We start from the raw sequence: 17,873 nt of genomic DNA on the forward strand, positions 1-17,873 counted from the left end.
TTTTTTGTGCTAGGAATTGAACACAAGGCCTCATACATGGTAGGTAAGCACTGTACCATTGAGATACACCCAAGCCTCTTATTTTCTAATCTTTGATGATAACTATTTCAATAGATGTGAGGAGGCCTTGTTTGGTTTATTGTTGAATAATATTTGTTTGTATGGACAGTATATTTTGTTTACCCATTTGTCAGTTGGTGTACATTTGGATTGTTTCTCCTTTTTGATTATTAAGACTATGCAATATTTATGTACCATTTTTTATGTGGATATATTTTCTATTTCTCCTCGCAGTAGAATTGCTGTATCATATAGCTGCCATGTTTGATCTTTTGAGAAACTGCCAAGTTTCCAAAGTTTTACTTTCTACTAGCAATGTGTGAGACTTGTAGTTTCTCCACGTCCTTGCCAACATTTATTTTCTGATTATGGCCATAGTAGTGAGTGTAAAGTCTTATTCTACTCTTAATTTTTTTTTATAGTTTGCATTTCCATAACAGTGTGTATCTTTTCATGTGTTTGCTGACCATTTCTGCATCTTTAGAAAAGTACCTGTTTTGATCCCTGTTTGTTTACTTGTTTCTCCTAGTATACAGTCAAAGCTAGGGGCATTCTACTAATGAGTTACAGTTTTAAAGTTTTGTATTTTGAAATAGGGTTTCAATTTTCTAGTTGATTTTTTTTTTTTTTTTTTATTTTGTACTGGAGATTGAACTCACAACCTTGCATTTACAAGGCAAGCACCTGAGCCGCTGAGCTAAATCCCAGCCCAGTTTTCCAGTTGGGACTCAAGCTTGTGATCCACTTTCCTCAGCTTCCTTCAATACTAGAATTACAGGCATGTGCCACCTCTTAATCATCCTTGGCCCATTTTTAAGTGGTTATTGTTGCTTATCAGACATGTGATTTACATACGTATTTTCCTGTTTAGTGAGTTGACTTTTCATTTTCTTTGAAGTGTTTTTTGAAGCATAGAAGTTTAATTTTGATGAGGTCCAATTATCAACTTTTTTCAGACTTTTTGGATGAACTCCAATTTCAGCCTTCTGGTGTTACATATGAGAAGTCATTGCCAAATTCAAAAGCATTTACTGATATGTCTTCTTCCAATAGTTTTATAACTTTAGCTCTGTTAGACCTTTATTCATTTGGAGTTAATACTTGATATAATATTGATAATAGAAAATTATTCTCAATCCAACTTGATTTTTTTAAAAATTTTTATTTTTTCCAACTTGATTGTTTTGTATATGGGTATCCTGTAGACTCAATACCATTTATTGAAAATACTGTCTTCTGTTGAATTATTTTAAAACCCTATTGAAAATCAGTTGACCATTAATGTATAGATTTACTTCTGGACTCTCAGTATTATTCCATGATATTTGTCCTTTTGGAAGTACCACACTGTTTTTACTAGCATTTATTAGCATTTTAATAATTTTTGAAATCAAGAAGTGTGAAGCTCCCACTTTGTTGTTATTTTGTAAGATTTTGCCTCTTGGGGCCTGGGGATTTAGCTCAATAGCCTAAGTGCTTGCCTAACAAGTGTGAAGTTGTAAGTTCAATTCCCAGTACCAAAAGATTTTGCCTCTTCTGAATCTTGAATTTCTGAATGAATTTCGGATCAGTCTGTCTATGTCTGAAAAAAAGGTTGCTGATATTTTGATAAATCTGTATCAATTGTACAAATCAGCTTTCCAGTTGCTGAGACACAATACCTTAAAGAAGAGGCTTAATTTGGTTTTCTGATTCCACACCAGAAATATCATTGACAAAGGGCATTATTGAAGAAAGATGCTTAGTTCAAGGCCATCAGGAAGTAGAGCAGGGGAAGAGCAGCAGAGATGGAGGATGTTAGCAGATACAGTGTAGGGTCACGCCTCCATAACACACCTTAGAAGTGTTTGACTCATCACCTCAGTAGCCTGACCAATCAAACTGACAAACTCAAGCTTAACAACCACAATTGTGAAGTATTAATATTTTAACAATACTAAACTTTATGATTGATCCGTGAACATAGAATGTTTTCCCATTTATTTAACTCTTAATTTTTTTCCTCTGTTCTTTAGATTGGGGAGTTCATACTGTTTTATCTTCCATTAAGCTATTAAGCCCATCCAGTGATTATGATTATTATTATTATTAGGTACTGGGGATCAAACTCAAGACCTTGCAATTACCAGACAAGTGCTTGAGCCGCTGAGCTAAATCCCTTGTTCCATATTTCAAGTTGATTCTTAAATTACCACCTTTACATTTTTTTTTTTTTTTTTATTGATACTGGGACTCAAACACAGGACCTCGTGCTGCCAGACAGGTGCTATGTCACTGAGCTACATCCCTGGCCCAAAATGCAATTATGAACCAAGGGTTTTTTTCCTTTTTTTTTTTTGTACCAGGGATCAGACTCACAAGTACTTGCCAATCAAATATGCCTATGCTTCGGAGCCAAATCCCTGGCTCCAGTGACTGTTAAAATTTTTTTTCAGACGTATTATTTTTTAGTAATAGAACTTTTTTAAAAAAAAAATAGTTCTCTTTGTGTGTTTTGCATAACATGTCAACCCTTTTCAAATTATACCTCTATTTGCTTTTTTTTTAAAATGGTTTTGTTTCTCTGCCAAGGTAATCCCACCTTTCATTCTTTATGATAGTATCTTCTTTACATTGAGTATTTGTTATATTAACTGCTTTAAAATTTTCTAATATTTAGGTCATGTCAAGGTTGGTTCCCAATAATTGCCATTCTTTTGAGAGTGGGTTACATTGTTGTATTGTGAGTTATGGTTGCATCCTGCACTGCAAATTTGATTCTGTTATATTCTTCCAAAGATTGTCACTATTTGGCTTGCTTGTGTTAGTAGGCATTAATTGGACAGAAATGTGGAAGTATATTCTACTGTGTAATGAACAACAGCTCATATCTCAATTTTAGCTTTAGCTGTACTTACTGGAGTCTGTGCCCTATATATGTGTAGTTCAAGCATAAGGCACAGATTTGGGCTGTGATTACAGAATTTGAGCTCTCTCCTCTCTTTCTGCATTTCCCCTTTCGCCTTTCTAGTGATTATAGTGGTCCCCAAATTTCTTCTAGTTCTTTAGGCCAGAAAGACTTAGCGATTTTAATCCAAATCATAAATACATTAAATGGGCTGGATCTGCTTTTAGGCTAACAGCTACAAAAAGCAGAAACACCCAGTGCTGTTAACAGCTGGTATAAATAAATACTTACTATTGCTCCTTTTCCAATGTGTTCCTTCAGATTGTTTTGTTGTTGTAGAGTGGGGGAGGGGTACCAGGAGATTGAACTCAAGACTTTACACCTGCCAGCTGCTTGTGTCACTGAGTTAAATCCTTGGCTGCTTTGTTTTGTCTTTTTGAGACAGGGTTTCACTGTGCAGTTCAGGTTGGCCTTGCACTCACTTTGTAGCTGACGCTGGTCTTGAACTCACAGTGATCTTCAGATAGTTAAATTATTTTGACCAGAGTTTGTTGTCCACAGAAGGTTAGTCGAAGAGGAACTTACCTAGACATTGTTAGACTAGGTAATTATTGTTTTAAAATTAGAGAAAGCTTTTTTAAGCTTATTTTAAGACCTAATTTTTATTTTTGAAATAATACCTTTTGGTTGGTGTGTTTTATTGTTTTCCTCTGGAGGACTGAGAGGTTTTACTTGACATTCAAAATCTGTCTGCTTGGGGCTGGGGATTTAGCTCGGCGGCATAAGCGCCTGCTTTGCAAGCAGGCAGTTGTGAGTTCGATACCTGGTACCGATAAAAAGGAAAAAGACAAAAAAAAAAATCTGTCTGCTTTTACTTCTTCATCTTTATTATTTGGGCTATTAGAGCTTGTAGCCTAGTAAGATTTTTCAGGTATAAAACGTGGCTGTTAGGGGCTGGGGATTTAGCTCAGTGGCATAAGCGCCTGCCTTGCAAGCAGGCAGTCATGAGTTCGATCCCTGGTACCGAAAAAGACCAAAAAAAAAAAAAAAAAAAAAAGTGGCTGTGAAATAAAATTAATTTTTTCCATAGAAATGTATATATATTTGATAATTGTCAGCAGAGCAATGATAGAATCTCAGTGAGAACTCCTAGAATGTTTTGTTAGTTAGAACACTATTTTCTAATCATGATTTGACAGTAGTGTGTGGAATGTTGAGATTGTTAAAGAGTTTGGTTTGTTCTGTTGGCAGAAGAAGTCTTTTTATATTTCATTATATTTTGTTAAAGTCTGAACTACTCATGGAAAAGTTTTCAGCTGACTTGGAGAAAACGTGTTCCTTCTCTTCTTAAAGGTGAAGTGGATCCTAAAGAGAGGATAGCACGTCAACGAAAACTGTTACAGAAAAAACTTGGTCTTAATATGGGAGAAGCAATTGGAATGAGTACTGAAGAACTCTTCAATGATGAAGATTTGGATTATACCCCAACTTCAGCAGCCCTTGTAAACAAACAACCTGTAGGTAAAAAGTTTGCTTGGTTGATTGCAAGTAGCAACACAAAGGGTTTGCTTCATCATAGTGTTTAAAAAATACTTCAGCTGTTTATTGCCACTGTAATTTAGTGTCCTCATTAACTGAATATTCTTTTTATTATTTTCAGTTTTCTAATTCATACATGTTCATAGCACACAATGACTACATTCTTCATGAGGAGTTAGTACATGTGCATAACATGTCGTAATTCTTCTTTCATCTCCTTTTTCTTCTTTTTCCCTCCCTCCCTTCATCTCTCAGTCTCGTCTTTTAAAGACGATCTTTATCCATTAGCTGATTATTTTTGGCTGATTCTATAGAGGCAAAAACTGAGCCTACTTTCTAGAAATTAGACCATTATATAAAAAAGTTGATGGACCTTTCAGGAGCCACTGATATTGAAAGATCCTAGTTCTTTTTTTTTTGTCTTTTTCATTTTTATCAGTACCAGGGATCGAACTCACGACTGTCTGCTTGCAAGGCAGGCGCTTATGCTGCTGAGCTAAATCCCCAGCCCCAAAGATCTTAGTTCTAGTTGCTTTTTCCTTTGTTTATTCTGGAAGGCAAAAATAATATTTTCAGTGAATGAGAGATAGTAAGAACAATGATAGTCATACATAATGATAGTAGAAGGCTTTAGAGCTCTGATTAATTTTTTAGATTGAGAAATAATCAAATAATACTTTTAAAGCACCTGCTTGTTAAGCATGAGGTGAGTTCAGTCTCTGGTGGGGGGGGACTTTTGAACATTAAAAAGAGGTATACAGTATGAAGTAAAAAGAAATTTCTTATTGACAGTTCGTGAGCATACATGTTTCTTTGCTCTACAGGCAACCCTTTTAAGTTACATACATAAGATTGTATGTGTATATGTGTTCACTTAAGCTATGGTTACCTTTTCCCACTTGAAGAACTCAGTTTATCAGCATGTACAGATTTAACTCTATGTTGTTTGTTTGTTTGTATGTATGTATGTTGGTATGTTTTTTTGTACTGGGGAATCGAATTCATGACCTTATGCTTGCCAGGCAGGCACTTACGCCACTGAGCTAAATCGCTGGCCCCCCCATATTCTTTTTTAACAGTTTCATTTTGTTTTATTTTGTGGCTATACTGTAATTTCATTCCTTCTCCCCTATTCTTTCAGTCCCAGTGGAGACACATGTGTTGCTTCTGCTTCTCTTTTTCTTCCTTTTCCCTTCTTCTGTCTTCTTTTTTTAGTGCCATAGGCTGTTTTGAAACTGTAGTAACCATTGTGGCTCTCTTCACATATAAATGGTATAGTACATTTCAATAGATTCAGTACTCTTTGTCCTATTCTCCAATATTCTTTAGTGCTCCATTAGGCTTTGTTGAGAATTCTTAGTGGTGGTACACACCTGTAATCCCAGCACTTGGGAGACTGAGGCAGGAGGATTGCCATTAGATCTAGGCCAGCCTGGAATACATAGTGAGCACAAGGTCAGCCTGAGTACATAGCAAGGTCATGTCATAAAAATTAAAAAAGTAATTATCTTGTTATTCCTATGCCTTTATCCTTTGGTTCAGTGGAGAATGGTTCTGTTTGCCCTTTATGATAGCTGTCTTCTAAACCATTGGAATTTTAAATTGTGTGTTTTAGGACTAAGATGTGTATGATGATGAACTTTTGTAGAAAAAAAATGGCAGAAACTGTTGAGGAAAAGGAATATAAATAGGCAGAAATATGATAACCAAGAAGTAATAGAAGGAATTGGGGTAGAAATGGGAAACATAAGTAAATAAAAGATAAAGAGGAACATTGGGGGGCTGGGGATTTAGCTCAGCGGCATAAGCGCCCGCCTTGCAAGCAGGCAGTCGTGAGTTCGATCCCTGGTACTGATAAAAACGAAAAAGACCAAAAAAAAAAGAGGAACATTGGATAAAATACAGGAAAATAAGAAGACAGTGACATGATAATGAAAAACATGTTGCAAGAAAAGAAAAGGGCAGATGTATTGGAGAAAATGGGCTATAAGCATATAAGAACAGTTGGATATTGGATGGACAGTGTCATTTTAACATTTGCTGTATTTAAGTTTGGTTGGCCTTATGCATTATGGACCCTTAGGGGAAGTTACTTCAGGTTAGTTGTTGGCCATAGGGTCATTACAGCAGTATTTGCTTATTATTTACCATATATACCTCTGGTTTCTGGACCATGATGGTAGGCAGTCATCCACACTAATGGTCCTTACTGGTTACAGACGTATAAATTTCAGTTGAATGTTTGTTTGTTTCTTTGTTGTTTTTTGTCTTTTGACTGGTTTATTAAAATATATTTTTCCAGTCATACAATTTACCCATGTTAAAATGTGCAATAAATCACTTCTTCTTTTTTTTTTTTTATTAATTTAATCGGTACCGGGGATCGAACTCACAACTGCCTGCTTGCAAGGCAGGTGCTTATGCCGCTGAGCTAAATCCCTAGCCAGTCAATCACTTCTTAATCAATTTGCTGATTTGTGCAGTTATCACTGTAATCCAGTTTGGGAATATTTTCAAGGTCCTGATAAAGTTCTTTCCTCCTCTTTCCCAATTTTACCCCTGGCAACCTTTCAGCTGTTTTCTGTGTAGATTTGCATTTTCTGGACTCTTCATAGACTAGCAGATCAGAAATGTCACTAATGGAGGTGATGGGCTTTTATCTCTGCACACATCACCTCCTCCCTGGATTATTTTTAGTTTCTTGGGCAGTCAGAGAGTTGAAGTATGCACTGTCTCTTCAGGCCAGAAATTGTATGTGGCAGGTGACATCTCCTACCCTGGGAACTTGGAGCCATCACACAGGGCAGAAGTCCTCTTTGGTTGACGTGGATAGACTATACATCATGTGTTGGCAACCTATTTCCCAGGGTTTTAGTTGAGTCTTTCGATTAGATATAGGAGAGGGTTTTTTTTTTTTAGAGTCACAGATAATTTTTATCGTCTCATCTTGTCTCGTCTCTTGTCTTGTCTTGTCTTCTGTTAGGCTGAAAGTCTTACAAACTCTTGGATTCAAGTGATCCTTTTGCCTCAACCTCCCATGTAGCCAGGGAATGCCAGTACACTTGGCCTATTATAAAGTCTTTCTGTTTTTTCTTCCATGAATAGAAGACAAAGCAGAAAAAAGTAGGCAGTGAATGATTAAGGGGAAAAAAGCATGTAGGCTAAACTCATTATTGGGTATCAATTTCTTAAGGGTTTTTTTTCAGCCTATAATGATAATTAGTTCTTTTATTGACATGATTCCTTCTTATAACTTTCAGTGGTATTGTGATTATTTTGAAGTCTCACCTCATCAAACCTCTCTTGTTAGGATTATTCATTTTTGCCATATCTGACATTAAAAGTTAAGAAACACAGGGACATTTGTTGAGAGTTAGATGAATAAGAAAGAAAAAGAAGGGTGTGAAATTATGGTGTGGCCATACCACTGAATATATGAGACTGTCAAGAAAGAATGTGATAAATTTGTACATTTTGAAAGTTATACTTATTTCTCTACTAAGGCTGAGACTAGAGATACTTATTTTAACTTAAAACTCAGCATCTTTTTACTCTTTTAGACTCTCCAGGCTGCTGAATTGATTGACTCAGAATTTCGAGCAGGAATGAGCAATAGACAAAAGAACAAAGCTAAAAGAATGGCTAAGTTATTTGCAAAGCAGAGATCCAGGGATGCTGTGGAAAGTAATGAGAAAAGGTAATCTATTTGCTTCTTTACTTAACAGTGCTATATAGAATAAATCTTTTTGTTTTTAAACATTTTGCTCACTTTTATTTAGCTTGGAAATACTGTTTTGATAGTCTTCCTCAGTTGGCAGAGTATTTACTGATACTGGAGACTAGACACTTTGCCAGGAAAATCCACATGAACAGATTTTTTTTCCATACTAATTAACAGTTTTTAAAACTGAAGGACTGAAGATCTAAAAAAAGGAGAGCACTATAGGCCAAAGGGTCAAGTGCAAATGCTTAGTCATGAAATATGCAAGAAACTAAAGGGCAATATAGACATGGAAGGAAGAGTGGTAGAAAATAAACTCAGAGAGGTATTCTGAGGATCATAGGTGAAGAATACTACATTAATGAAGTGAGGAGTATTGTCAGGTTGTCAGGTTGTTACATCACCCGTTCCGTAGGTGAGGTCTATGCTCAGTAGCAGGAAGTAATCCAGTTTGCTTATTTAATCTTATGGTAGAAAAGAATTCTGTAGGTAATGTTATCTTCTTCAGTTTCTTAATGAATTAATGAAAAGTGTTATCTGTACATGATTTGGACTAGCAATCCTCTTTTCAGAATGGCTCCCTTCAGATGCTGTTTGAGGGGCTTGTTAGGTCACTGTCCATATCAGTTAAATCAAAGTTTAGTGGTGGTCAAGAAATGTTTGAGTAAATGATGAATTAATAAACATTGGAAAGTCTACAACATTAAGGATTAGTTCTGGATGCTGTAAAGTTAAAAAATGTTTATAGTGTTTGCTTAAAAGACAGACACAGGCTGGGAATGTAGCTCAGGAGTAGTGTTTTCCTCATGCGCATAAAGCCCTGGGTTCATTTCCCAACACTGGGGGAAAAAGAAGAAGAAGAAGAAAAAGCTAGGCATAAAGGGAGATGAATTATAAATACCTTGGTAAAAATTTGTACTAGAGATTACTTCTTTAAAGTATAAACTCTTGGGCCAGGCTTGGTGGCACATATATATAATCCCAGCCCTTGGGAGGCCATGGCAGGAGAATCTTTGCAAGTCCAAGGCCAGCCTGAACCACACAATGAGATCCCTGTCTCAAAAAAAAAAAAAGCAAAACAAGACATGTATAGACTCTTTATTGACCTTTTTAATGACAGGTTCCTACTCCTCTCCACCCTCATAATAGGGATTGAACCCAGTACCTTGCATGTGATCCCAGGGACCACTGAGCTATATCTTGAGCCTTTTTAAATTTTATTTTTGAGTCAGGGTCAAGTTTGATTTAAATTGTTGAACTAAGGGTGTTTAAAAGGAGAGGAGCTGGTTACCTAGGGGGAAACATGATCTGTCAGATTTGAGATCCACTCTGAAAGGGAACATTCACTGACCCATTCATTGAGCAGTGCAGTACAGTTTGTTCAAAGAAGTTTGGCAGATAATTTTAGGTATTTGATACATGAGATTTAAATAAACCACATAAATAGAATATGGTAGAACATTTGTTTAATTGATGGAATCTCTTACATTCATTGAGGTTCACCTTATTTTCTTTTCACTTTTAAAAATGATAACCTTTGGTTTTTTTTTTTTTTTTTTTTTTTTTTTTAAAGCAATGATAGCACTGATGGAGAGCCAGAAGAAAAGAGACGGAAAATAGGAAATGTTGTTATTAATCAGACTACAAATGATTCTAAAGTCTTGATTGATAATGTTCCAGACAGCTCTTCCTTAATTGAAGAGGTACTATTAACAATACCCTACAGCTTTTGTTTTAATTATTTATAATTTTCTCAAACTGTTATTTTGTAGAGAGTATTAAATAATATGTTAAATTAGAGACATTTTAATAGAAATCTTATGTTCTTTAGTGGAGACCTTATTTATTGAAAAAGTTTAAAACCTATTTACTATTAGTAAATGTATAAGTAAATATCTAGTGATTTTACTTGTTAAAAGAAAATAGACCTTTCCAACTAGTAGCAATTACATCTTTCTTATGCAGACAAATGAATGGCCTTTGGAAAGTTTTTGTGAAGAACTTTGCAATGACCTTTTTAATCCTTCCTGGGAGGTAAGGTATTTTTTAAAATTACAGTTTCTTATTACTGTATTTTTTGAACCAATGAAAGAAACAATGTCAAGAACTGTAGCAGAAAATGCCCCTCAACCCAGTATATTCAGTTGCTCAGGTGATACTTCCTGTTCTAGTTCTGGTTGCTTCTGTCTCTTATAAATGCCTATCACTGTGATACATAGCTGGTCACTAAGATGCATATTGTAAGAACCAATCAAAGATAGCCAAGTACTCTGCCTCTGTACTTCCCCTTTCAACACCTTAAAACCTCCCTCCCTGGGTCTTGGAGCCAAATATTTTGGAAATGATCCTGATCAGTGCTGACTAATGTGAATAAATCCGCCTCCAAATCCTAGGTGTTGTTTTGGTGTTTCTGTTTGCCTTTGCAGAGCCATATTCTTTAGTGTCTATCATCTACCCCTGTGTGTTTTTCAGAATTCAGGGTTCATCATATCATTGGATTTTTAAGTAGAAAACTTTAGACTGAATTTTCATCTTTATATCCTTTAAGTCATATTCTGAATTGTCCATTTCTTTTCATTCCTATGGCTATAATCTGAAGGCTTGCATTTCTCTTCCCCTTGGTACAAAAGCTTCCATTCCTTTGTAAATGGACAATTTTGATTGACTCAGACCGGTAGTTTCAGGAATTGTGGATATGCTTATTAGTAGAGTATGTGCTTAGCATGTGCAAGGCCCTGGGTATAATCCCCATCACGAGAAGGGGAAGAAGGAATAATAGTTTCCAAAAGAGTATTTTTTGACCCTCACAAATACTTCTTCAAAGTGAAACCTCTAGTTGAATTTGTGGATGTCTCAAAACATTAGTTCTTTCTTTTGGTCCTGGACAATTTTTAAAATAAAGCAAAAATGCTCTGGGGCTAAGAATATAGATCAGTGGTAGAGGACAAATATGATAACCCTGGGTTTGATCACTTACAGCTTCCAAAAAGAAAAATTAGTTTTAAAAACTGTACTTTGGTCAAGTCTTAAGCAGCACTTCTGTCCCACTCCTACCCCATGGAGCTATGATTGATCCAGGGCCTTACATATGTTAGGCAAGTGCTCTACTAGTGAGCTATACCCTAGCCCATGTTCTCTGATATACTTTTGTTTAAAGTTATTCAAGTCTTAGCATAAATGGAGTTTTAAATGACTGTGGTTATCCATGCCTCCAGGGCTACAGTGAAGCATTAATCATGAAACATTTTGTTTGAATTACTCTCTTTTGGCACTGAACTATGGTAACTTTGGAGCTTATTTTGTTTGTTTTTTTGTTTTTGTGGTGCTTGGGATTGAACCCAGGGCCTCACGCATGCTAGGCAAGTACTTCATCGTTCAGCTATACATTTTTGTTTGATGCTTCTTTTGTTTTTGATACTAGTTGTCACTATTTTGTCTAGACTGGTCTCAGATTCATGTGCTCAAATAATCTTTCCACATCAGCTCACCCAGTAATTGGTACTGCAGGAGAGTGCTACCATGCCCAATGTGGAGCTTATTTTTGATGCATGTATTTCTATAATATTGGTGTTTGGGCATGATATTTTCTTTTACTTGCTATGGCTATACTAAAATTCAGGTAGAGGATATAGGAGGGACATCCAGCTGGATTTATATATCTCAAAAGAATTTTAGAATAGATCTTTTCTTGCTTGACTTTTAAAATGTTACATATAACCAAAGAAGTTGTGAAATTAGTATATGTAATTCTTCTTGGATAGTTGAGAAAACACATTCTTTTGAGGTGCTACTTATTTTACTTTCTTAAAAATGTAATTCCCATTTTCTCACTGAAGAAAAATATGCTTGATTTCTTTAAACATTTAACCTCTGATGTTTTGCATAGGTTCGACATGGTGCAGGCACTGGACTTAGGGAAATTCTTAAAGCTCATGGGAAAAGTGGTGGTAAAATGGGAGACAGTACTTTAGAAGAGGTAAGTGTATTAAACGTATAATTATTGCCAAATTGTAGTCATTGGCTTTTTTCTAATATAGGAAAGAATAAGAATATATTCCATAAAGTAGGAGAATAAATGAGTGGGAGAAATACAAAGAGGTGAAAGAACTATAGTAAGAAATAGATATATATAGAGTGAATGAATGCAAGGGGAAGATATATTCAGAAACAAGGAATGGGAAAATACATGAAAGGAAGTTACTTGAACAAGATAAAATGAGTTAGAAAGTGTAGTAAGGTAAATAAGAGACTAGTCAAGAGGTCAGTGTGCAACATGATTGATGTAGCAAGAGACGCTGGTAATAGGATATATAGTAGACATGTGACAGGTATACTTGACACCAGACTGACCTTAGGTAGTTAGTGTGTCTTAGAGTCTAAGTTACAGAATCCATGAATTTTAACAATTTTGAAATGGTATATATGAATCATGTTAATTATCAGAGCAGATATGGTCAGTTTTAAAGATAGTAATTGGAACTGTTCTTTTTGGTAATTGTTCATTCAGCTAAAATAATTTGTCCAGTTTTTTATATATCCCCATCAGACTCAAGTACAAAATGTGATCTTTGTTATTAAAAATAATTATGTTTTAATAGATGATTCAGCAACATCAAGAGTGGTTGGAAGACTTAGTAATTAGACTGCTTTGTGTTTTTGCATTGGATAGATTTGGAGACTTTGTTTCTGATGAAGTAAGTGTAACCTAAGTGAAAAATTCCCCAGTCAAACTGATTCTGTAAAATAAATACTTTGCAAATGTGACTTCCTTTCTCATCTGCAGGTTGTAGCACCTGTTCGAGAAACTTGTGCTCAAACATTAGGTGTGGTATTAAAACATATGAATGAAACAGGAGTTCATAAGACTGTGGATGTGTTGCTAAAATTACTTACACAAGAACAGTGGGAAGTTAGACATGGTGGTCTTCTGGGAATAAAATATGCTTTGGCAGTTCGTCAGGTAAATACTTCAATTTTTGAAGAATATATGGAAGAGTTTTTCATCTTAAGTTTATTTTCTGTGGTTAAACAAAATAGCCCTAGATTCTTAGCATTGTAGATAAACTGGTTTTTCAAGGACTGCTTTTTTGAGATGTGTCATAGAGATAGGTAGTACAGTTAAGAATTTAAGTACAAATAGGATACAGTTAGTTACAGTGTTTTCTTCTTTAAAACTAAGGATTATTTTTCCTACCTAATCCATTGCTACAACTGTGCATTTCATAATTTGGTTTAACTCATTTAAATATTGAATATATACTCTGGGGTCCATAAACCTCTATTGAAAGTTGTACATGATCCCCATAGCATAAACAAACACAGAACCTGCCCCAGGAGCCTTACAGTAAGTGTAAAAGTAAGCAGCCTATATAGCCACATACATTTGTCATTGCTTATCAATATTTTCTTTTATTTATAACTAGCCTTATAAAAAGAAAATACAGGTAGTTTTACCATTTTCGTACAGGGCAATAAGTTCTGAAAAATTATGTGACTTTTGCAAAGTTAAAAATTAGTAGTACTAGAAGTTGAACTAGAAGGCGTGTTTTATAGTTGAAACATTAATAATGCTGCTTTTTGTTTTGATTAGGAATCGATCCACAAAAGCCTGTTTCATTTATGAAATATCTGAAGTCTCTTACTAAACTATTAGTGCTATATAATCTATATACTTGTATATACATTATTTTTGTGGAAAAATTGGTTCAGAATTCCAAAATGAAATGCTGGAAAACATTCCCTCTCCCCTTTTCCCTACTTAATAGATTTTAGTGACAGAATTATAAACTTTAATGAGCAGTCGCTTTCACCATGGAAATAATGGTGCCAATAGAATGTATGTGTTGAGGGAAAAGAAGTGAAAGAAAAAGGGAGATTGTAAATGAAGTGCTGTAGAGAAACCAGGACTTAACATTTTCTTATTGGTTTATTTTCCCTGAATACCCCAGATAGGACCAGCATTATCAGGCCTTTAGAAGATTGGACTATTTCACTTGCCATTATGATTACTTAATGCTTTGAATGAACTTCTCTCTTCATGTGCATCTCTGTGTAATAGAACATCCCTTTGTATCTCTAAAGGCAGATTCACAGCCTTTTGAAGTTTTCTGTGTTGCCCCCTTACATTTTTAATCGCCAGCAGCACAACATACAATTTCTACTCACAGACTCAAGCTTCCTCTCATTTTTCCCTTTCTGCTTCCTTGCTTTTTCTGGCACCTTCAATCTCTTCTCTTCTCTTCTCTTCTCTTCTCTTCTCTTCTCTTTTTTTTTGTCTTTTTCTTTTTTTATCAGTACCAGGGATTGAACTCATGACCACACACTTGCAAGGCCGGTGCTTATGCCACTGAGCTAAATCCCCAGCCCTTCTTCTCCTCTCTTTAAACCATCAAAAACAAAGCTGCTTCTCTCCCCTGCCCCCCCCCCCCTTTTAAAGACAGGGTTTTGCTTTGCAGTTCAGATTAGCCTTGAACCTGCTACATAGCCCATGCTGGCCTCAAACTCCATGATCCTCCTATCTCTGCCTCCCACATGCTGGGATTACAGGCATGTACTAGCACAACTTGGCTACAGAACATGTTCTCTATGTTGTGTTATCTAGCCTCTGTAGAGAATAGCAATTTTTTTTTTTTCCTATCAGGGATCAAACTCAGGACTGCACGCTTGCAAGGCAGGTGCTTATACTGCTGAGTTAAATCCCCAGCCCTGAGAATAACAATATTACATGCAAATGCAAAGTACTAGTGTGTAGTAGTTTAAGATATCCCTATGTCATAGCAAGACCAATTCTTAGTTTGATTCCCCGTGTATGGACCACAGGAATAGCCTTTGGAGTTGACCGTGTTGCAGAGATAAAAGATTATATTACAATAGCGAGAGTTGAGAAGTGATAGTTTTTTCCCTCTTATACATCCTTGGCTCTCAGTAGTTTTGATAAGAAATAGTAGCTAAGGTTCTACCATGGGCATGTATTTGTATGTGTGTTTACAGAGATAATTCATCGTTTTACCTAGCAAACATGGTATTTAAGTCACATCCATTAATAAAGTACTGGATGGTATTAGAGTCTTTTTCAAGTGAGTTTGTGTGGGTTTCTGTTGATGTTATTTTTCTTTTCTATTTATGTGATCTTTTTAAAATATTTAATTATCGGCATTTATTTAATAGAATTTAATAGAAATTCTTAAGTGTAGTAATCCTTACTATAGCAAATTAATCGATGTGCTGTTTTACAGGATGTAATTAATACTTTGTTACCTAAAGTTTTAACTAGAATAATTGAAGGACTCCAGGATCTTGATGATGATGTAAGAGCTGTCGCGGCAGCTTCATTAGTGCCCGTAGTAGAAAGCCTTGTCTATCTTCAGACACAAAAGGTAAATTAAATCTTTTTGGGCCTTCTTCCCATGAACATGTTTACATTTGGAATATGGAATACTAGGAAAAATTTGAGCATTTTTTTCTCTTTCATCCTCAGGTTTCTTGTGACAGGCATTCTTCTGATGCACACAATCTTTTTGTTACTTTATTCTGTTTTTCTATTTGGTACTGGAGATGGAACTCAGGGCCTTCATATTGAGCTACATCCCCATCCCTTTTTAATTTTTTTTTTTTTTAATCTTGAGATGATCTCAGTTACTCAGTTGCCCAGGCTAGGCTGGAGTTTGCAGTTCTCCTGCTTCAGTGTCTGAAAGTGCTGGGGTTACAGATGTGTGCCACCATGCCCAGCCTAATGTGTGCAATCTCGATAATAGAAAATTGTATCTTATGTACTTCTTCTCATGTACATAATACATGAAGAACTTCTTTTAGAAGAAAGTAGCCATATCTTCTTTAGATTACAATTGATTGATTTTTTTTGTGACAGTCTCACTCTACCTTCGCTGTGTACTCCAGGCTAGCCTCAATCTCCTGGTTATCCTCTTGCCTTAGCCCTCTGAGTGCTGGGGTTACAGGCATGTACACCATGCCTTGCATTAGTTTTTGTTTTTAGAGACGAGATTTTTGCTTATTTTGATTTTAGCTTTTGTTTTTTAACCTGTTCTCTCGTTTTGATGTGGCTTTTTTAATGATGTAGCTGACTTTCCGTTTCATTACTCCAGAAAACAAAGTTTAAAAAGTTGAAGCCAATATTACTTTATTAGCTCAAAAACTAAATTTATCTTTTTACTAATGATTAATACCACTTACAAAAGCACTAAAATTGCTTTATATAGAGGAGCATGCCTTATATCTACGTAGTGTCATTTTCAGAGTTATATATAAATAGAATATTGGTGGCTCTGTTTTCTTTCTTTTTTCTGCTTTTAGTATGAGTCTGATTAAGAGGGAAAATGCCAAAGAAGAGTTAAATGACATTAAAAAGAGGAATAGGGAATTGCTATGTGTGTTTGTTTGAGAAGGGGTCTCACTGTGTAATCCAGACTGGCCTTAAATTTGCTATATAACTCAGATGGGCCTTGAACTCAGGGTGATCCTCTTGCCTCAGCCTCCAAAATGCTCGAGTTACTGACATGTCACTATGTCTAGCAGGAGTAGAGAATTATTGATAACAAATAAATATCTCTTCTTTAACTTTGTTTAAAACTGGAACTGTTCAGGTTCATTGGAATTGAATATGCTGTTGACTTACTAGTGATCCTTGAAATATAATTTGGCAGAACTTACGAATTTTTTGTGTAGAGTTGGTAACATTTCTTGAAAACTGATTTTATAGGTACCCTTCATTATAAATACATTATGGGATGCTCTTCTGGAATTAGATGATTTAACAGCATCAACAAATAGCATTATGACCCTTCTTTCATCTTTGCTAACTTATCCTCAGGTCCAACAATGCAGGTAATTATTTCTACTTAGCAGTATAAAGTAAAAACCCTTTACATACATACCTTTCTACTGTAAGTAGTATAAGCAAGGAATGACAAGACCACTATCTTCAGAATTTTTTCATTGTTATTGTATAGCTTCTAGCATAGTTAGAGCAAAAAAGGTTATTTTGGGAACTGAATGGTGTTTTAGTGTTAGAATGTATGTTTAACATGTATGTGATCCTAGGTTCAGTCCCCAGCACCAAAAATAATTTTCCTTACCCTTGGTTATATATTCTGAAATACATTCCTTTCAAACTTTCATTAGATGAAATAATATAATTTGGTTATACAATTGATTGTATGTATACCCTAAAATATTTAACTTTAAAAACATCATTAGATAGGGCCCTGGCTTACATGAATATTTAAAAACATTTTATGAATATTTGTCATTCCCTTTTAATGTTATAAATTGACCATATTTAGCTGGGTGTGGTGGCTTACGCCTGTAATCCCAACACTGGGGAAGCTGAGTTGGGAGGATCGTTGTGAGTTCAAGACCAGCCTGGGCTACAAAGTGAGCTCAAGGCTAGCCTGAACTGCATAGTGAGGCCCTGTCTCAAAAAAGACAAAAAAAAAAAAAAAAAAAAAAAAAAAGCCATGTTTAGATTTGAAAATAACAAAATTCATATGAACAGTTTTTTTTTGTTTTTATTGATTTAGTTTTTGTTGCTGTTGTTTTGGAATGGTCTCAAACTGTGTAGTTCAGGCTGACCTTCAACTCTGGCCTCAAACTCTCAGTGAGCCGCCTCAGCCTCCCAAGGGCTGGAACTATAGGAATGCATAACCACCC

General features: G+C 35.5%; 1 protein-coding gene across 2 annotated transcripts in view; it reads left to right on the forward strand.

The window, feature by feature from the left end:
- The window catches only part of Btaf1 (B-TFIID TATA-box binding protein associated factor 1), a 100,730-nt gene that overhangs the window by 25,053 nt on the left and 57,804 nt on the right, over window positions 1-17,873 (forward strand). For both annotated transcript variants that reach the window (XM_063239351.1, XM_063239352.1), the window contains exons 5-13: window positions 4,301-4,464; window positions 8,047-8,183; window positions 9,781-9,910; window positions 10,173-10,241; window positions 12,094-12,183; window positions 12,806-12,901; window positions 12,991-13,167; window positions 15,443-15,583; window positions 16,924-17,048. In XM_063239351.1, the coding sequence (XP_063095421.1) occupies window positions 4,301-4,464; window positions 8,047-8,183; window positions 9,781-9,910; window positions 10,173-10,241; window positions 12,094-12,183; window positions 12,806-12,901; window positions 12,991-13,167; window positions 15,443-15,583; window positions 16,924-17,048 (1,129 nt within the window). The remainder of the gene's footprint in view (window positions 1-4,300; window positions 4,465-8,046; window positions 8,184-9,780; window positions 9,911-10,172; window positions 10,242-12,093; window positions 12,184-12,805; window positions 12,902-12,990; window positions 13,168-15,442; window positions 15,584-16,923; window positions 17,049-17,873) is intronic.

Source organism: Cavia porcellus, unplaced genomic scaffold (assembly GCF_034190915.1).
Source record: "Cavia porcellus strain 051 isolate PalLab524CR breed Dunkin Hartley unplaced genomic scaffold, mCavPor4.1 scaffold_28, whole genome shotgun sequence".
Classification (NCBI taxonomy): Eukaryota; Metazoa; Chordata; class Mammalia; order Rodentia; family Caviidae; genus Cavia; species Cavia porcellus.